Source organism: Cinclus cinclus, chromosome 28 (assembly GCF_963662255.1).
Source record: "Cinclus cinclus chromosome 28, bCinCin1.1, whole genome shotgun sequence".
Taxonomy (NCBI): Eukaryota; Metazoa; Chordata; class Aves; order Passeriformes; family Cinclidae; genus Cinclus; species Cinclus cinclus.
This window is the reverse complement of record NC_085073.1, coordinates 1,874,381-1,893,991: the sequence shown is the minus strand read 5'-3', so window position 1 is coordinate 1,893,991 and position 19,611 is coordinate 1,874,381. Positions and strand designations below refer to the sequence as shown.

Here is a 19,611-nt window from a genome sequence, read left to right as displayed (position 1 = left end):
CCCCCAGCCCCTGCCTCCCCAAGCCCTGGCACGGTGTGGGGGGCAGTGGGGTAGCTAGCCCACGGTGGCAGCAAGGCAGGGAAGACAGGATATGGGCCGGGGGCTGCTCACTGCTGCTCCCGACCCTGATGATGCTGCTGCCAGCCAGGGAGGGGACCCTGTGCAGGGCCCGTGGAGGCTGCACCCACCAACCCAACAGCCCAAATAGCCCTTCCAGGTGCGGGGCACAGCCTGTCTAGCTGCCCTGTATGTACAGCTATTTACATATGTACACATATGTGCTCAGGGCTGGCAGCTGCCCTGCCCTCAGGACACACCACGACACTCAGGGATGGGGACAAGGGGCCATCACACTGTGCCAGCCACTCACCAACACCCACACATGGCATGTGACACACAACCGTTCACAGCCCTCTCCTTGTGTCACTCAGTGAGGTTTGGGGCTGGCTGGGACAGTGGTGGTTCAGGAATGGGCCACTGGGGTTCCTCCATCTCAGGCTGGGGAAGGGCAGATTGCTCCCCTCACCCAGGCTTGGCTCCAGCCCTTCTCTGCAGTCCCCCCAACACCAGCAACTTCCTGCGGGGTGTGGTGGGGGCCTGGCTGTGCTTGGCACCACTGTCACACAGCCAGCGTGGCCAGGGAGGGAGAGGAGGGTCTGTCACTGCAGCCACAGCACCCCCTCCCCAGGGCCGGGGCAGCGACTCCTCTGTGGCCACTCCTATGGCTTATACACGGCTAGCGGATTCTGTCAGGGGGCCGGGAGTGGGGGGCGAGGGCTGGGGGGCCAAAGGACTTTTAACTGCTGCCCTCCTCCGCCGAGCGCGTGTCCGACTTGAGCTTGACAAACTCCTTGGCCACTTCGTCATTGTTGCGCTGGGAGAGGATGCGCAGCACGGTGAGCCCGGTGTCGTCCATGTGGATGCGGCGGCCCAGGGGCAGCCAGCAGGCGCAGCCGGAGCGCTGCAGGATGTCCCGCAGCTGCAGCACGGCAATGCCCACGGTGCGGTCCTCCCGGGCGAAGCAGTAATCCTTCACACACACCTGCAGCTCGTAGCACTCAGGGCCCGTCTCTGTCCCCAGCGTGCTGAGGGGGGGCAAGGGACAGGCAGTGTTGGCAGAGGGGGTCACACTTCACCCCTAGCCCGGCCGTCTAACAGCCCCTACATGGCTGCTGTCCCCACCCCCACCCCTAGAAAAGCCTTTACCTTTTTACTCCTGTTCCCCCCCTCCCTGCTTTTACCAATGAGAAAATACCTAAAACACCCCACTGGGGATGAGCAAACTCCCTGGCAGACCCCAGGAGGTCCCCATGTGCTGGGGACATGTCCCCCAGCCCGTCCCCACACCCCCAACCCGTGGTGCCACTCACAACTGGAAGCTCTCATTGTACTTGGGGGCCCAGCTGTTGTTCTTGGATTTGGTAGCAAATTTCCTCTTCTTGTCACTGAGGTGGGGCCCGATGATGTTGACCTCGATGAAGGGCCGGAAGATGCCTGAGGTCTGCCACTTGAGGTCATTGGCAGCCACCACTGCAAGGAGGGGACAGGTGAGGCTCAGGGAGCAGTGTCACCTGCTGGACCTCAGCACCCTGGCCAGCAGAACCCACCTTTGACGGTGACCTTGTGCTCGCCACTGCTGGGGTGGGTCAAGAGCTCCACGTGGATGGACACCTCCCCAACGGGGTCATCCACGCCAGAGCCTGTGACAGAGGGAGGAGATGGAAGCGTCTGTTTTCCCAGTGTTGCTGACGTGCCCTGCCCAACACTAACCCCACTGAAGAGGCAGGTCATCCACCGCGGGGTGGAAAGGGGTGGGCATTAGGGTGTGTCCCAAAGGGTTGTGGGCACAGCAGTGTGGCTGCAGCAGCTGTGATGGACATGGCAGGACACCCCCAGCAGCAGGCTGGCTCTGTCATCCCACCCCTGTGAGCCTCCTCTTGCCCAGGCAGGGCTGAGGGGCCTGTCTGAGATGGGGCAGAGGACAGCGGCCCAGCTCCCTGTGCTCTGGCCATGGAGGGGTGACAGTGTCATGGGCACAGCACTGGGCAGGAGGAACCCAGCCAGGGCAGCCACAGCCCTACCAGTGTCTCGAGGCTGACCTGCCCCTCCCCCATACCCCTCCAACCCGGGACCACATCAAGCCCAGGGGTCCCCGAGCCTGGGGACCTTCAGCGACCTCCAGCCAAGAGCTCAGCCCACCCCATGCCACCCCAGAGTAGCGCATGCACCCATGGGTGAAGGACGGGGGTGCAAGGCAGAGGAACAGACTCTGTGAGTCTGATGGGGTCACAGAAATCCAATAGGGCTCAGTGGAAAGCTCTCAGGGCAGGAATAGCAGTGGAAGGAGGACATGCCCCCACATGTCACTGAAGGTACCAGGCTGGGTCAAGGCTGGCAATGGCACATTCCCCTCCATCCCCCTGGCCTCTGCCCCCACATGCTGAGCCGGGATGGAGGTGATGGCGGGTGGGGAGGGGGGTCTGGTCATGGAAGGCCAAGCGGGGTGCAGCCCTGGCCCCCAGCAGGGTGTGATGGAGGCCAAGCAGGGCCTGTAGGGGGGTCATTCCCTGCAACCCAGGACAGGCAGACGGAGCGCGCCAGAGCAGGGCTAGTAATGGTCCTTAGGGCAGCAGAGTGGGCAGGAAGGGGACAGGATGTGGCATGGCCACCCCTAGGGCCACATGACCCAGGGAGAGGTCATGGTGGGTGCCCACCCCCAGGCAATAGTGCTGGAGACAATGTGGGTTGCCCAGAGAGTGTGGGCAGACAACCCTATTCCCATGGGGACAGCCCCCGGCCCACTCTGGGGGTGGTCAATATGGCTGAGCACAGTTCCTCCAAATTCCCCCCAAAGCAGCCCTGGGAGGGGCAGTTTGCCCATTCTGGGGGTCCCCAAGGCCGGCGATGCTGGGGGGCTCCCCAGGCCAACCCAGCCTGCAGTGCTGGGACTGTTACTAGCTCAGGCCGGCGGCAGGCAGGTGCAGGGGCAGGCGAGTAGTACACGTACCCTTCTCAGGATACACCTCTTCACTAAGGGTAAACCTAATCCCTTTCCCACCATGAACTAGTGGGAAGGAGAGAGAAAGAGACAGAGACACAGCACAGAGTACACAAAGAGAGGAGGAAGGAGATGACAACGAAGAGAGGAGGGAGGAAATGCAAAAGAAGGGAGAAGGGAAGAGATGAAGAAGAGAGGAGGAAGGAGATGAGGAAGAGAGGAGGGAGGAGATGACGTGTGGGGAACAGGAACAGTGAGGGGGGGGGAAACAAAGAGAAAGAGAGATCAGATCTCGCAAGACAGACTGACGGCCAAGCACCCGGACAACACTTCAGCAACACAGGAGTGCCAGGCACCCCCAGCTCCGAGTGTGGGCTCCTGGGGACAGGGTACACCCAGGGGTGCTGGCACCCACCAGACCCAACCCCACGCCCCCGACATGGCTGGCACAGAAGGCACAGACAGGACAGACGTCCCTTGAAGGAGACTCACGGACAGCAAACGCACGTCCCACTCCCTGAGGACGCAGACAAGCCTGGCTCGGGTACCCTGCGGTGGCCCATGACCATCACTGAGCATCTCAGGGCCCTCCTCCAGCAGCCAAGGGACAGAATAAAGGGCAGCATTTAGAGCTAAGGGTTGATCCTGCCCTGGAAGGTGCCCGGCATCCTGCACTGCACCCCAGCACCCTGGAGCCCAGATCAGGGGCTTGGGCACCCAGCATGCCTAGGACAGGCCCTGGCACAGCATCCAGATCCTGTGGACCCTGTGATTGGTTTGTGCTGGGTGCCTGGGGCCATCCAGAGGGGACAAACACTGTAACATCTGGCCAGAGGGTGACCTTCCCCCCCACCCACAGGCCCTATTTCCATGCCAGTCCAGCAACGCCCTGGCACTGGGGACCCACTGTTCTTGTGGTGGGGACTGGGGAGTGCCATGATACTGCTGCTGCTGGGCACCCACTGCCACTCTTCACCTGCAAGGCATGGGAGGAAAAAGCCCTTCCTTCCCCACTCATCTCTCCTCAACCATGAGCCTGGCTGGGACCCCCCAGCCCCACTGGGACAGAGCTAAAGTGGCTCCTGGCCATGGAGTAGCTGATCTCCTGGGGAGGACGAGGGCCCTGTGGGGGCCAGGGCAGCATGTCCTACCCTGCGACGACTGGGTCTGCACGAAGGTTTTGATGAGGAGATCTGTGGCCTGGGTGTAGAGGGACAGGGCATAGCGCAGTGACTGCAGGTCAGGACTCTTCTCCAGGAATGTTTTCTTCAGCCCCACGCCGCCAGCATGGAAGTATTGCTGGAGGGGGAAAGGCCTCAGGATGCTCAGCAGTTCTGCGAGGGTCCCCCAGGTGTTTCCCATGCCTGGGCCTCAGGGTCAGAGCCCCGGGGGCACCCCAAATGCCCCAGAGTGCCCTCACCTTGATGGTGTCCAGCGCCAGCTCCACCACAGCACACTGCTTCGGGGTCAGGCTTTTAGCTTCCTCACGCACCATGTGGTCCTGGGGGATACATATCCTGCTCTCAGCAGAGGACCAGGACCCCACTGTCCCCAGCTCAGCCCAGCCAAGCCAGCAAGGGGGCAGTGGTGGGGTCCTGGCAGCAGTGGCACTGGCACCCACCCCAGAACAGAGAGCAACCCAGCACCCCAGGACCCCCAGCCCTCACCTTCAGTTTGGAAAGCTGCCCCAGCTCCTTGGCTGCATTGAAAATCATCTGTGTGCCCTGCAGAAAGCAAAGAGACAAGGACAGCCCGGGTGAGCAGCTGGGCTGGGGGTGGCATGGCCAGGTTAGGCACATCGTGCCAGAAGCTTGCTGCAGTTCCAGGGGCTCCTCCAGGGGACAGCAGCCAGGAAGGTGACACAGGTACCAGGCCAGCAGCCCCCCGGTTCAGCCTGAATTCTCAGCACTGCTGTCAGGCTGCAGGCTTGGGGACCCCAGGGCAGGACATCACCCTAGCATCAGGCGCCTCATGCTCTGCTCAGTACAAGCAGCTTGGCTCAAGACTCCTATCCTGCTTTCTGTGCTCCAAGGACCTGCTCCTGAATCCAGCAGGGCCTGGCACAGCACAGCACTGACCACTGGGACACCAGACAAGTTGGGAGCAGAGAGCAAGTGCGAGGAACAGCAGGCACCCAGAGGATGTGGCTTGTACCCCACAGCCACCAAAGAGCCCCTGGACACACAGAGCCCTGCCCAGCTCCAGGGAGGCTCCCAGCTCCTTGGCACCCCAGGGAGTCCCCCAGCTGGGAGACCCAGGCTGCCTCTGCCTGACTTCTGCCCCCACCATGGCAGGGGCCATGGAGCCATTCCGTGGGGCCCATGGGCACAGCAGCCCCCTGGATGGGCAGATCCTGCTCACTGGCCTGGGCTGGCACCTCTGACTGGGCCAAGCACAAGCGCCCCTCCTCAGCTTCTCCAGGATGCAAATGCAATTGGATAAACTGGGGCCCAGATACCTCCACCACCTCCCCTCTCCCAGCACCAGTAGTTCCAGTCCCTCCCAATAGAGAAACTTCAGCATCTCTCCCATTAACCAGTACCTTCTGCAGGGGTCTGTCCCCTCCATACCCTCATTTTGTATGCCCCCATTAACTCTTCGTGCCTACCCTTCTGCCCACCTAGTCCTGTCCCATTAATTCCACCCTCACTGTTCCCATCTCCCCCAGCCAGTGGACAGGCTGAGAGCTGGGGACACTGGTGTCCCCAAAACAGAGCACAACAGGACACTGTACTGAGCTGGGAGCCCCCAATCCAGAACACAAGGGAAAAGGGACAAGGGACAGGGAGGAGGGAAGGGGAGAGAGCAGTGCCAAGTGGGGAGCAGAAGAGCCATATCCTTACTTCAGTGTGACTGGGCAGCTTCACCCTGCTCTGGAAGAGAACAGCAAGGGACAGTTACTGGTGGCCCCAGCAGCATTCAGTCGCAGCTTCAGGCCCCCCACATCTCCTGGCCATGAGGGCTCTGGCCCTGTATTCTTGTCTGGCTCTGCCCAGTTCTCCACTGGTGCTGCTGGTTTGGCACCAGTTCACAGCTGCAAAGGCTCAGCCCCATACTCGGCTGGTGAAGCTCTGATGAGTGCGCCAGGTCTCTTCTGAGGGTGGGCAGGCTTGCTCCCCACCCCTTTTGGGGCTAGGAAATCAGAGGGAATCAGCTCACCCAGCACACTGGGAAGGAGCCAGTGTCCCCCAGGAGAGGAGGGGGAGCTGCAGGCATTGCCCAGATGGATGCTGGCATAGCTCTTCCCAAGAACCAGGATTTGGGGAGCAGGCTGGGATCACTGCTGGACCCCCACCCTGTGGTGAGGAGCCCCCAGACAGGGCAAGAGCCCATATGCTGGACAAAGCCCTTGGAGCAGAGCTGGGGCTCAGCAAAGAAGGGGAAGTGGGCTCAGAGATCCAGGGGATCTCAGCAGCCCCAGGGTCCAGCATGGCCCAGCATGGGGGGTCCCCTCTTCCTGTGTCCCCCACAGTGGGATGGGGTTGTGTGGTCTCCCATGCACGGGGTCTCAAGCCCTCGCTGTCCAAACCAGGCAGCTGGTGCTGAGGGCTATGGGGCAGTGTCCTCCACGGGGATGGGTGACACCCCACATCCACCCCACAGGGACTAAACACCACAGAGCCCCCTCTTTGTACCCCAGGGACACACAGAACCGGGGCTGTCCCCAGCACACAGCACAGCACACCTCACCACGACACCACGCAGGCCACAGCACATCCAGACAGCACGACAGAGGAAGCACGAACAAGCCTGGACCTCCACAGCAAGTGGGTGTGAGACCACGAGTGTGGCCCCAGGGTGGTGACACACACGGAGCCCACAGCTATTTACCTTCTCTGTCCCCTTGCCATGTTTTCTCAAGAGCGTGCCCTGTAGAAGCAATGTCAGAGGTTGAGTGTGGGGTGAGGGGACAGCATGGGACAGGACACAGGGGCACAGGTGGCAGAGACATCATGAGCTCCTGAACGACAGCCAGTCGGGGACTGGTCCCCACCAGGATACCCAGTGAGGGCCTGGTGCCATCAGGGTGCTGGATCCCCACTGGAAAGCAGGATGCTGCACTGCTGGAGAACTTGTCCTCACACTGGGAAACTGCTGAGATGCAGGGATGCTGAATCTATGAGGATGATCCTTGCTGGGACACACAGATGCTGAATCCATGAGGGATGATCCTCGCTGGAATACAGGATCCAGCTGTGTGTGGGCAGGCTTTGGTGCCCCCACACATCCTGCTTCAGCTGTGGCAGGTACTCCCAGCACTGGGGAGGGAGCAACGGGGTAGTAGCTGGGATTTGGCTTTGGCACGCAGAGCTCTGGTTTGTGCAGGGCTGGGCCCAGTGGCACCCACAGTGACCCAGCGGCAACCCCACACTGATCCAGGAAAGAGAAACTGTATGAAATGAGGCAGCAGTGCCATGGAGGGGAACAAACTTGGCCCTCAGGGTGGACTGTTGGAATTGGGAGAGGGGAGCACAGAGTCAGCTGGCTGGGAAGCCTCAGAAGGAACAAGCAGCACAGGTAGGGCCAAGCAGGGCTGCCAGGAGGGGTTTTGGCCCTGGCACAGGGTGATGAGTGAACAAGAGGAGCTTGTGCCACACAGAGCTGACACTGCTCTGTCCCCTCAGAGCCTCAGCAAAGCTGGGACACAGGGTCCCCACAAGGTCCCCATAAGGTCTGAAGGGACACTCAGTCCCAGGCCTCCCCAAGGCCTCCCCAAACTCTGCTGTTGGACACAAAAGGCACTGGGGGACAGCAGACGGGTGTTTGTTCCTGCAGGGATTGGCACCAGCACCCAGCAGCTGGCTCCCACTGCTCTTCCTGCACAAGTGCCTGAGTCACAGCAGGGGTGGGGACAAGACTGGGGGTGAATTGCCCTTCCCTTGCCTCCAGGGGCATAAACCCACAGCCACAGACTGGTCAGAACAGAACAGAAGGAAACTTCTCAGTCAAAGCCATGCAAGGACCCAGCAGCGATGCCGAGAAGAGAACCAGGAGTCCAGGTTCCCAGGGCTGTAACCCTGACCAGGGAAGGAGCCTCACAACTTGTGCCAGCAGCCCGCCCCAACACCGAGCACCTGGGCCAGGGACCGCCGTGTCCCACCCCGAGCGACTCCTCCTCCTGACAGGGAAAGCCTCCGCCCCCACCACCACCACAGCCAGAGCCCGGCCAGGGCCTCGAGGGGAAACTGAGGCACGAGGGAAAGGAAGAGCAGTCCTGACTCCAGGCACGCACCGTTCCCTTTTCGTGCCTCCCGCGGTGTTTCTGCCCTCAGCACGGAGCCCTGGTTTGGCAGTCCCTGGTGACATGGCACTGCCATCACTGTCACCTCCCACCCCATCGCTTCCCCTTGTGCCTCCCCACATCCCGGCACGGCCAATCTGTCCAAGACATCTCCACCCACCACATCCCGGAGGGGCCGCTGGCATGTGCCAGCCAGGAGCCAGTGCCAGGCAGGGGTGGGGACCAGGAGCTGGACCAGGTCAGGAGCCGAAGGAGGGTGTGGGCAGGGCACGGGCAGCCACACAAGACAAGAACCGGCGAGGCCAGGACCGACACAGAGCGGACAGACAGACAGACAGACAGGGAGCTGCCGTACTTACAATCATCTGCCATTGAGAGGCGAGAGGAGCAAGCGGAGAGAACAACCGTGACGTGAGTGTCGGCCCCCGCCTCCTCCATCCTCCCCAGTGCCAGCCCGGGCTGCCCGCCCCCCGTTCCCAGGGCCATGGGTGTCCCCCATCCACAGCACTCAGTGTCACTGCCCTGCCACTGCCCTGCAAGCCTCCACAGCTCCCGAAGGGCCCCATCCTCACCTGCCCAGTCCCTCCTGACTGTTGGGGGACGCCCCAGGGGAGCTCAGTTCCAGGGACCCCACTTGACACTCGGCTCTGACATGGACCCTCAAACTCCAAACCTGTCCAGCCACCCTATGGGCTGGCACCCAGGAACACCTGGGCAGGATGTCCCCTGTCCCCAACACAGCTTTCTCCAGGGACTGCCTGCCCTCAGGAAAAAAACCCAGCAGAGCCACATGTCCATGTCCCCTCCTCTGCCCTAGCACAGGCCCTACTGTCTCTTGAGCATGGCTGGAAAGGGACTAGGATGGGGACTGGGACTCAGCATTCCTATGAGATTTGGCCACCTTTAGCCAAGAGTGTGTGAGTCTGGTCAGGAGTGATGAAGGGCTGACCTGAGCCAGGCTCAGGGCTGTGACACGGTGACAGTGAGGTGGCACTACTGAGGGCTGACATGTCACCACTGTGCTGTCCCTCACAGACACAGCACAAGAGCTCCACAGCCCCAGAAAGGTGACATAAAGGCTGACAGCTCCAGGAACTCCAAGGAGAGCCTGACAGCTTTGTAAAGATGACAAAAGCCACCAAAGAGTGACAGAACAGGTGTGTGGCTGGTCCAGAGCACTCAGTGTCACCCTTTCCTGCCTGACTTTGAGGGAGCCACCTCAGGAACCTTCAGGTGCAGGGGGTCAGACAAACAGCCATGCAATATGGAGCCTCAGAGAAGGACCATTCCCTGGGTTTGCTTTGCTTTCCTAAACCCCCCAGGAGCAAGGAACAGCTCAGTCCTGCTGGGCAATATGTTCCCCCATCCTCATGAAACCCCCAGCCCCTCAGCAAGGCCAACAGGCAGCATCTCCCCACACTCCAGGAGCCTCTGGATTCACCTCCTGTCACACAAAGCATGCCGCAGCCAGTGTGGATGAGTGTGGCATGGGATGCTGTCCCAGCTCTGAGGGAGGCATGGACAGGAAAGGGCCAGTGTCCCCTCTTCATGCCACAATGGAGGTGGCAGAAAGATCCTTTGGCAAAGCCAACCAAGAAGGTCCTGGAGCAAGGATGACCTATCTCTCTTCCATCCTTTCCCTGGCCAGGAACTGGACATGAGTTTGGAGACGTCAGTGAAGTCCCCACCCTCTCACATGCCAGTGAGGGCACCTGGCCAGCAATGTCCCACTCTGGCCCCAGTCAGTCACCTGTGTCTCAGGATCCCTGGTCCCTCTCCCCATCACTCACCGTCTGGTCTGTGAGTGGGGGCAGGACGATGGTCTTCTCCATGGTGTTCATCACCAGCTTCCAGAGCTCCTTCAGCACCCGCTTCAGCACAGTCTTCTCACAGATCTTGGCAAAGAGCGTAAGGCTGCGCAGAGGAGACAGCGTTGGAGGATCCCACATGTCACCCTTCCCATGTCACCCTTCCCATGTCACCCTGACTCTGCAGGTCCCTCACACTGCCTGATGAGGCCAGGAGGGACAGGGTGGGGATTTTAGTTGCCCCCCACACTCACTTGCTGTCCAGCAGGTCCATGATGGGCTGCAGGACATTGTCAGCGTCCTGCGCGACACTGCTGCAGGTGCTGGCGGGGACATTGCCAGTGCCCTTCACCTGGCTCAGGATGTCACCCATCTGCTTCACACACTCCTCAATGTGTGGCTGGAAACTGGGGACCACAACATACAGGCAACTCAGCATATCCACTCCCCAGAGACCCCAGCCTGGCCCCAGACACAGCTTCTAGACCCCCAGACCTCTGCTTTCCCCACTGCCCCTGCCCCATCATCCAGGTGTACCTGGTGGCAAAGACTCGGCTCAGATCATCCAGGACATTGTTAAGTTTCACCTGCAGTTCCTTGAGGATATCACTGGCTTCTGTGTCCAGCTGCAGGAAGGACAGGTTTTTGAAGTTGACAGGGTCCCTGAACCAGCACTCAGGGAGGTTTCTGCATCCCAAATGCATCCCTGAGCAGGGTGAAGCCCTTCCCAGTCCAATATGGTGGGAGACCAGGGTACCATGGGGTGGTACAGTGTGATCCCACACAGGAGCGAGGAATGGGTCTGCACCCAGCACTGGGGAACTGGGCAAGGGGCTACCTCTGAGGGGAAGGGAATGATCCAACCCCCCACAGGGCTCTGTCCTGGAACCTCCCCCCCCATACTCACGTCCTTCCCACCCATGGCTTCAAACATCTTCTCAAGCTGGACACGGAGCTGCTGGATGTTGTTCATCAAGATGCAGGGCTGGAGGGGTGGGATGGAGGGGGGGGGTCAGCACAAATAAATATGGCTGGGATAGCTGCCCACAGCCCCAGGACCCTCCCACCTTGCGCAGGGGCACATGAAGCCACCCTGGCAGCATGACAGGAACCGCCACAAGGAAGGGACTGACCCACCCTGGGCTTCAGGTGACAGCTGGGGTCACCATGTGGGGACAGAAAAAGGGAGATACATCACCACTTTCTCCTTCTCCTTGGAGCAGTAAGAGGCAAAATCCTTGGATATGATCTCAGCGTATTGGAGCAGCACATTGCTGATGGTCTGCAGCCAAACAGGGCACCAACAAAGACATCCAGACAGCAGCAACAAAGGGAAGGAGGGAGAGAAGGAAACTGTGAGTCCCACAGCACTGAAACAACCTCATATCTGGATACATATGGGGAGCTCCAGACCCTCTAGCCTCATGGATCATAGCACCATGGAATCATTAAGGTTGGAAAAATCCTACAAATTCAACTCCGACCACCAACTCAGCATCACCACCATGTTCACCACTAAACCATATCCTCAACTGCCACATCCACATGGTTTTTAAACACTTCCAGGGATGGTGACTCCACCATTGTCCTGGGCAGCCTGTGCCAGGGCTGGAGAAAACTTTCAGTGAAGAAATTTTACCTACATCCAACCCAAACCTCCTCTAGCAGAGCTTGAGTGCATGTCCTCTCCTCCTGTCCCTGTTCCCTGGGAGCAGAGCCCGACTTCTCCCCCCCGCCCCGGCTGTCCCCTCCTGTCAGGGAGTTGTGCAGAGCCTCCTTTTCTCCAGGCTGAGCCTTCCCAGCTGTCTCAGCTGCTCCTGGGGCTCTAGCCCCTCCCCAGCTCTGTTCTCTTCTCTGGACACGCTCCAGCCCCTCAGTTTTTCATGTTGTGAGGGGCCCAAAACTGACCCCAGGATTTGAGGTGGGGCTTCAGCAGTGCCAGGGAGTGGTCACTGCCCTGGTCCTCCTACTGGCCTCATCACTGCTTGTACAAGTCAGGTGCCATTTGCCTCCTTGCCCACCTGGGCCCACCTGGCTCATGTTCATGCACCAAGAGCCACATGGGCACAGCCACTGCAAGCCAGATCCAGCACAACTGGTCTCCATGGACAGTTCCAGCACAGCTGTGAAGGCAACAGCCACCAAGCCTGCATGCAACTCCCTTCTATATTGCAGCAAGCCAGTTTTAATTACTCTATATTAATTAAGCAAATAACTCATCAATTAACTCATAATTAATTAATTGATCTCCTGTGCTAGCAGAGCTGGAAGTGTCCTAGGGTGTGTTGGTGGCATACTGGCTGACCACAGCTGGATGGAGGGGGCACAGAGAGCCCAGGAGCCCCAGCCAGGGCTGGGACTGGGGTCCCAGGGGTGGTGATGACCCTTGCCCTGGTGCCCACCTTGGCAAACCGTCTCATGTAGTGCCCCACAATCTGGGGATCAGGGCACTCCAGCTTCTTGATGATCTCAAAGCTCTGGTTGAGCTGGGAGAAAACGTCCACCACAGAGCAGGAGAAGAGCGCATGTTCCGAGGTCTGCTGGAACTGTAGGAGACGAGGTGTCAGGATGTATGAGGGAGATTTTGGCCCCAGTCAGGATATCCTGGGCATCAAGGTATCCTAGACAAGCCCCTCTCCTCCGAGACTGCATCCCTGGTCCTGTTCATACCCCATCCTTCTTGTCCCGCTCCAGTGCTCCGTGCAGGAAATCCCGTGACACCTCTTCATTCTCATCCAGCCACTGGATGACGAAGGGCTCGAACCATCTGGAAGAGAGACCCATGCATGGTGAGGCCAGCAGCCCTGGTGGTGCCAGTCCCCCTGCCCGTCCCCAGGGCTGCACTCACGCGGGGTACTCGGGCACACGGCTCTTGAAGGAGGGCAGCTCCGTGACGTATTCGTTGTACAGCCACTTCACCTTGAAGTGCAGGTTCATGTAGTCTGCGCTCTTGCACAGGCGGTGCTTCTCGTGCTCTGCACGGGGAGAGGGTGTGGGGGTCACTCTGAGTCCCAAATCTGGGGCGTGGCTCCCCAGGGGCAGCTCCAGGGTAACAGGGTGAAGGTGGAAGTGCTTCTGGGGGTGGTTAAGCTATGCATGGTGTTGATGAGGAGATTAAATGGGTCTGCCCAGTGAACATGTGAGGTGTGAGCTGAGGACAGCTCCTGCCTGGTTCGCCCCTCTCTGGCTCAGGGTGGCAGGCGGGACTCACCCTCCATCGCATACTTCATGTCCTGAGCAAAGAGGTTCCACATGACCTCAGCGCTGATCTTCCCCACATTCAGTTCCTGGGGGAACCTGGGGCGAGGGAAGAGTGTGAATCACAGAATCATTTAAGGTGGAAAAGATCTCCAAGGTCACGGAGTCCAACCTGTGAATGATCCCCCCACTTGTCACCCAGACTAGAGCACCGAGTGCCACATCCAGGCCTTCCTTGGGCATCTCTAGGGGCAGGGACTCCAAACCTCCCTGGGCAGCCCCTGCCAATGCCTGACCACCCTTTCCATGACTTCTTCCTGATGTTCAACCTGAACCTCCCCTCACACATCTTGAGGCTATGAACACAAGGTGAATCAGCCCTCCATGTGCACAGACATCCCTTACACACCTCCCAGCAGCCTCAGCTTTCCCACCTGTAGAATGGATGTTACAACCACTTCCAAAGGCCTCAAGATCACACTGCCTCCACACGGGCACCCTCTGTGGGCACAGCAGTGTCCCCTTCCCCAGCACCTACTCACTGATTCAGGCAGGGTGTGTAGGAGTTCTTGTCCTCCTCAATAATGGATACAATCAGGGTGATGAGCTTGGACCAGAAATCCAGGTTTTTGATGCTGGGGCCCTGCTCCTCAGGGGGCACCTCGCCTTTCTTAGTCTGGAGGGGCAGGGACACAGTGGAGACTTTGGTCACCTCAGTGAAGGGTTCAACTTTGTGTTGGGACTAAGAAGGGGGCAGGAGGGCCTGGAGGCCCCATGCAGCCCCCTTGTGCTTGTCCTGATCTCAACCCCACAGCTCAAACCCCAGGGCCTGGGGATCATTCTGCATGGACTGAGCACTCTGGAGACGGAGCAGGAGAATGAGGAAAAGGCATGGGATGGGGAGGTCAGTGCCCAACATCCCTCCTGCCCCACGCACCGGATCTGTCTGGTACTCGCGGCTGTAGAGCTCGTGGCAGTTATTGAAGATGTACTCGTAGGTGGAGTTGAGACAGGCCTTCACACAGTCCTTCACCACCTGGCTGGCTCGTGGGGGGCTCTGCAGCTCCTGGACCTGGTGTGCAGGGAGGGCATGGTGTTTGGAGCACCCCCAGACACCCACCCAGGAGCACCACTGGCCAGTGCAACCCCAACCCCCAGAGAACCAGGGCCAAAGAGAGTCAGGTCCCCTGAGGGACAGGGTGAGTTGGGCCCCAGCAGTACCTTCATCCGAAAGAAGGTGATGCTGGTCAGCAAATCCACAGTGGACTTCAAGTCCTGCAGCCGTTCAGGGCTGCTGGCAGGGAAATTGTTCTAGAAAGGAAAGAAGAGAGCTGCCCTCAAAAGTCACAGGGGCAAGTGAGGGTGAGGAACAGCCACCCATTGCTTCAGGTGGGGACACTGAGGCAGGGCAAGCACCTTACCCGGTACATGGAGAGGTCGATGCGCAAGGAGTTGTGCAGCTGGTCCAGGAGTTTGACAAAGCGATCCTTCTGCAGAGAAATGCCCCGAGGGCAGGTGAACAGGGGCAAGGCAGCAGGGACCAACCACCACTGCCCTTGTCTCCTCTCCTCTCAGCCCAGCCCTCACTCATCCCTCTCCTTCCTTCCTTTCCTTCCTTCTGTCCTCTAAGCACTGAATGGGCAGGACCTGCCTACAGAGAAAGCATTTCCTTGCTGGTGGCTGGGGCTCACTCAAAGCCCTCAGCAGCTCCTGGGGCCCATGTGACTGTGCCAGGTGTGGTGTCCCCTGTCATTGCTGGGAGGCTGACAGGCTGTGCTGTCTGTCCTGCCCACTGGAACACCTCTGAGCCTGGGCTCAGGACAACAACTGGGATCAGTAGCCCCTCAGTTAGGGCTTTCCAACAGCTCAGGGAAAATAGCAGAGAAAGGATGTGCAGTGGTTGCCCACCTTCAGGAACTGGACATTTACATGGACTCCCCATTTGCCCCACTGGGCTCCATCAAGGGACATGGGCATGGAACACCCTGTGTGGGGTCTCCACTGGGGCTGTAATTCAGCTCAGCCCAGCTCCCACCCAGGGAGCACAAGCCAGAAGGATGCAAATCCCATTTTAGGTTGTAGATTGGATCAGAGGTCAGAGCTCATGGCAAAACAACTAATCAGAGAATCCTGGACAGGTTTGGGCTCAAAGGACCTTAACCTTTAACCTCAAAGGACCTTTTGGACCTTAACAACCACCTTGTTCCACCCCCTTCCATGGGCAAGGACATTTTCCACTATCCCAGGTTGCTCCAAGCCCTGTCCAGTCTGGTCTTGAACACTTCCAGGGATGAGACAGCCACAGCTGCTCCCAGGGCAACCAAAGTCCTCACTCCCCCACAGGGAAGATTTTCTTCCCAATATTGGCCCCAAAATGTTGTCGGGAAGCATTTCCCTTTGCATTACTGCTGGTGGGGAGGCTTTGGACAGCCATGTGGGCCTTCTATGAAAGCCCTGGGTTCCCCCCTCAGCACTGGCTGTACCAGGTCAGGGCTGACCCGCAGGGCTCTGGGAAGTCCAGAGCAGCATTTGAGTCCTGGGGTAAGAACACAGGGGTGGGAGGGGGCAGCGAGTCCATGGCTCGGCCATGCCCACAGCCTGTGCTGGCCGCCGCAAACCTTCGGCCTGGCGGGGATGGCCCAGCCGGGCCCTGGGCCGGACCGTGCGTCCCCAGCACCCAAGGAACGGCTGCAGCACTCTAACACTGGACACGACGGGTACTCGGGGTTAAAGCGACACGGCCGGGCACTTTAGCACCCAACCTTAGGCTCTCTAAAAAAGAGAAAGAGACAAGTTTTTAAAATCCTCCATGTTAGAGAAAAGGTGGGTTTTTGTACAGTTTCCTCCTGCTGCGTGATCCGGAGGCACAGCTCGCTGTGGGCTCTAGCTACCCCCTGCAACAGGAACGTGGAGGTAAGCCAAAGCTGCCTGGAGCTGTGCTTGGCCCTGGCTGTGTCCCTGGCTACCCAGCACCTTGCTGCACCCAGGGCTGGCCACCGATCCTGGCTCGACCCATGCACACCCAGAGCGACCATTTCCTGCCTTTGGGATGGCATGGGGGGAGCAGAGATGTGGGCTCAGCCCTTCCTCACCCATGTCCCCAAGGGGCACGTGGCTCTACCACAAACTCGCCCCATGTGGCACCCAGTGGTGCTGGCACAACCAGCTGAGTTTGCAGCAGGCCAGGGTCCCCCAAAGCACACGAGGCTGCGCAAGACACCCCACGAAGTGCAGGGGTGGCTCGTGGCCATATGCTTCTGATTTTTCCATTGTCCCCACTCCTAGCACGCTGCCACCCAGCGTCCCAGTTTGCTCAGGCTCCCATAATAACTAGGGGAGCAAATTTAGCCCTTCTCCTGGAAAGGTGGTGGCTTTTTTCCTTCCTGAAAAACAGAAGCAGGATGATTTCTGGGGCAAGCAGGGGCTGACCCCACTACTGCCTGGCTGCAGTTTGGAGCAGGGTGTTTTGCACAGCTCGTTTTGCTCCCCGAGCCCCCCACCCCCTCCCAAAGAAAGGAGAGAAAAAGAAAAGAGCGTTTACGTACCATGGGACTTACCCCGAAATTGGAGGCAGCAAAGCGGTCGGAGGCGTTGGCATTGCTGGAGGCGGTGGTGTGGGCATAGTAGGCATTGATGTTGGCCAGCAGGGTACTCATCACTGCCGGTACCCCGGGGCACATGTACTTGGAGGAGAGGCAGGCAAAATGCCTAAAGAGAGAGGTGGCAGCTGAGGGTTTAGGGCCATGGGAGGGCATGAAGCGTTTGGAGTGCATAATCATTGAATCGCAGAGCATCCCAAATCAGAAGGGATCCATAAGGATCATTGAGTCCAGCCCCTAGCCCTGCCCAGACACCCCAACAATCCCACCCTGAGCATCCCTGAGAGCGGTGTCCAAACGCTCCTGGAGCTCTGGCAGCCTTGGGGCCGGGACCATTCCCTGGGGAGCCTGGGCAGTGCCCAGCACCCTCGGGGGAAAGAAGAACCTTTCCCTGAGCTGCATCCCAAGCCCTGACACAGCTCCAGCCCTTGCTGGGCTCCTGTCCCTGTCCCAGAGAAGAGCTCAGCCCCTGCCCCTCTGCCTCCCCTCAGGAGGAGCTGCAGCCCCCGAGGAGTCTCCCCTCAGTCTCCTGTGCTCCAGCTGAATGAGCCAAGTGCCCTCAGCTGCTCCTCAGACCCTTCCCCAGCTCCGTGTCCCTCCTTTGGACATTCTCCAACAGCTTTAGATCCTTCTGATACTGTGGTGCCCAGACTGGACACAGGAATTGATATGAGGCTGTGCCAGACTGCATTGGGAAGGGAAAGGATGGGTGCACAGGTCTGGGGCAAGTCTGCACCCATGGCCGGGAGGTGAGGGCCAATGGCAGCAGGAGAGGAAGATCGGGACACTAACCCTCCACCTGGGGGGCGAGTGCAGCCCCTCTCAACCAGATGGGGGCAGGGGACTCACGTCATGGCCTGGTAGATGGACTCCACCCCATAGCGCATGGCAAACTCATCCACAATCTCCTGTGCTGTCTCATCAAAGTACACCTTCCACGCATCATCCCCTTTGGCATCGGGGATCTTCACCACCCCGTTGTTTTGCAAATCCGTCACAAAGTGGAACAGGTTCTGGAGGTACAAATGGGTCCCGTCAGTTCTCCAGGGCAGGTGTCGGCAGGGTGGCATTGCTGGGGAGGGGGCTGTGCCCCCTGTGCATGTCTGGGCTGCTCACCTCATGAAGGCAGGTGTATTGAACATGGTAGGGAGCCACCTTCTCCTCACCCTTGATCTCCACACTGATGTGCAGTCGGATGGCTCCTGACACTGCTGACTTGTCTGTGCGCTTGTCTGTGGGTGCAGGGAGAGGGACAAGGTGTGAGGCTTCCCTGGGGCAACCCTGCTCACTGCCAGCCCAAAAAAAGGGGCACAGTGCTCTGGCACAGGGCCAGGGCTGAGGGGACACCCAGCACCATGTGTAGCCAGGCTGGGGTGGGATTTGGCCATATTTCCAGCTGCTGGAGGCATGGCCTTTCTGTGCCTTAGTTTCCCCTCTGCTGGGGGCTAGTGTTCTAGAACCTCCTGGGTAGAGGGTTCTGAAAATGACCCGAGAAAATACTTTATCCTGATGGCTTTTGATATTAAATGTTTCTAAGAGCAGACCCTGCTGCAATAGCCTTCAGCCTATGGCTGGCAGCACCTCTCCCTTGGAGCTGAGGGCAGGGGTTCCAGCATAAGCAGGATGCATCACCCCCAGAGCCAGGGCAGGGGTCCGAGGCTGTGCTGGTTACCGAGGTTGTACCAGACGTCCATCTCCCCACTCAGGGTCCGGACCTCGATGATGGTCTGGCCCAGGAAGTCATCAGATTCCCTCTTGAAGCGCTGCTTGACACGAGACTTGATGTCATCGTCCTCGTCCCACACACGGACCTTGATGCGGTCAGAGGAGTTATGGCACTCGCTGGGGAGGTGACAAAGGGCAAGCCCCAGGATGAGCAGCGAAGTCTTTCCAGCTACTCCCCATCACTGTTTCCCTAAACAACAGGGACCAGCACAGAACAGGAACTGGGGAAGTGGGGGCACCAGTCCCCTCCCAGTGGGCTCTGTGCCACACCCAGGCAGCCCCAGCACAGCCCAGATCAGCCCCTGTAGTCACACTCTCATGGCATAAAACAGAACCCCAAGGGAACACAGCACCTCAGTGGGGGCAGGATGAGGCCCAGCTGGATCCCCCCACCCTACCGGGACATGGCAAGAGCCAGTACAGTCTGGCACAACCATGAGTGGCCAGGGAGGGGAATGGAGAGATCAGGGGTCAACTTACAAATGGAAATTCTCCTCCCAGATGGGGTTGAGATTGCCATAGATAGTTTTAGTCCTTTTTTTTGTCTTTCCAACCTGGACAGTGACATAGGGGTCACTAGAACCCGTCTTATCCTTTGCTTGCAGGCCCTGGGCACAGACCACTGCAGCACAGCATAGCAGAGAGAACAGACAGAGAAAAGTCAGTGCCACAGCCACACAAAGATCCCCAAAACAGGCACCTCTGTCCCCCCACAGGCTGAAGCTGCCTGGCAGAATGAGGGGTTGAGCAATGGGGACATTCTCATGGTCCCCAAGCCTGAAGGTGACAAGCTGCCTACCCGTGATGCTGATCTTGGCTGACCATTTGGAGGTGCCGTCCAGGACACTCTGCTTGACTGCCTTCATCTGCTGTGTGTGTGTGGTCTTGTTGACCCCAAACACCTCCTGGATCAGCTCAAATATCTCTGGTTTGTTGCGCTCCCGGATCTTCATGCGGTCCTTGAGCACCATGATGATGTTCTGGGTCCGGTCCTCTGCTCCGTGCTTGGAGCTCTTCTCCGCTGCCCCTGGGAGAGGATAG

The 19,611-nt window shown here is 59.1% G+C and overlaps 1 protein-coding gene across 1 annotated transcript in view; it reads right to left on the bottom strand.

Moving 5' to 3' along the window:
• Positions 1 to 796: 796 nt before the first annotated feature.
• UNC13A (unc-13 homolog A) overlaps positions 797 to 19,611 on the bottom strand; it is a 35,573-nt gene continuing 16,758 nt past the window's right edge. Inside the window, exons 19-47 of the mRNA XM_062509885.1 lie at positions 19,370 to 19,597; positions 19,051 to 19,192; positions 18,518 to 18,687; positions 17,962 to 18,077; positions 17,695 to 17,858; positions 16,792 to 16,954; positions 14,668 to 14,736; positions 14,468 to 14,557; positions 14,184 to 14,318; positions 13,789 to 13,922; positions 13,260 to 13,345; positions 12,897 to 13,023; positions 12,719 to 12,815; positions 12,451 to 12,594; positions 11,247 to 11,330; positions 10,956 to 11,033; positions 10,586 to 10,674; positions 10,303 to 10,455; positions 10,031 to 10,154; positions 8,600 to 8,605; positions 6,830 to 6,868; positions 5,842 to 5,871; positions 4,666 to 4,722; positions 4,419 to 4,499; positions 4,150 to 4,297; positions 3,008 to 3,064; positions 1,608 to 1,700; positions 1,371 to 1,530; positions 797 to 1,085 (exon numbers count right to left, since the gene is read on the bottom strand). Of these exons, the coding sequence (XP_062365869.1) occupies positions 797 to 1,085; positions 1,371 to 1,530; positions 1,608 to 1,700; positions 3,008 to 3,064; positions 4,150 to 4,297; positions 4,419 to 4,499; positions 4,666 to 4,722; positions 5,842 to 5,871; positions 6,830 to 6,868; positions 8,600 to 8,605; positions 10,031 to 10,154; positions 10,303 to 10,455; positions 10,586 to 10,674; positions 10,956 to 11,033; positions 11,247 to 11,330; positions 12,451 to 12,594; positions 12,719 to 12,815; positions 12,897 to 13,023; positions 13,260 to 13,345; positions 13,789 to 13,922; positions 14,184 to 14,318; positions 14,468 to 14,557; positions 14,668 to 14,736; positions 16,792 to 16,954; positions 17,695 to 17,858; positions 17,962 to 18,077; positions 18,518 to 18,687; positions 19,051 to 19,192; positions 19,370 to 19,597 (3,353 nt within the window). The remainder of the gene's footprint in view (positions 1,086 to 1,370; positions 1,531 to 1,607; positions 1,701 to 3,007; positions 3,065 to 4,149; positions 4,298 to 4,418; positions 4,500 to 4,665; positions 4,723 to 5,841; positions 5,872 to 6,829; positions 6,869 to 8,599; positions 8,606 to 10,030; positions 10,155 to 10,302; positions 10,456 to 10,585; positions 10,675 to 10,955; positions 11,034 to 11,246; positions 11,331 to 12,450; positions 12,595 to 12,718; positions 12,816 to 12,896; positions 13,024 to 13,259; positions 13,346 to 13,788; positions 13,923 to 14,183; positions 14,319 to 14,467; positions 14,558 to 14,667; positions 14,737 to 16,791; positions 16,955 to 17,694; positions 17,859 to 17,961; positions 18,078 to 18,517; positions 18,688 to 19,050; positions 19,193 to 19,369; positions 19,598 to 19,611) is intronic.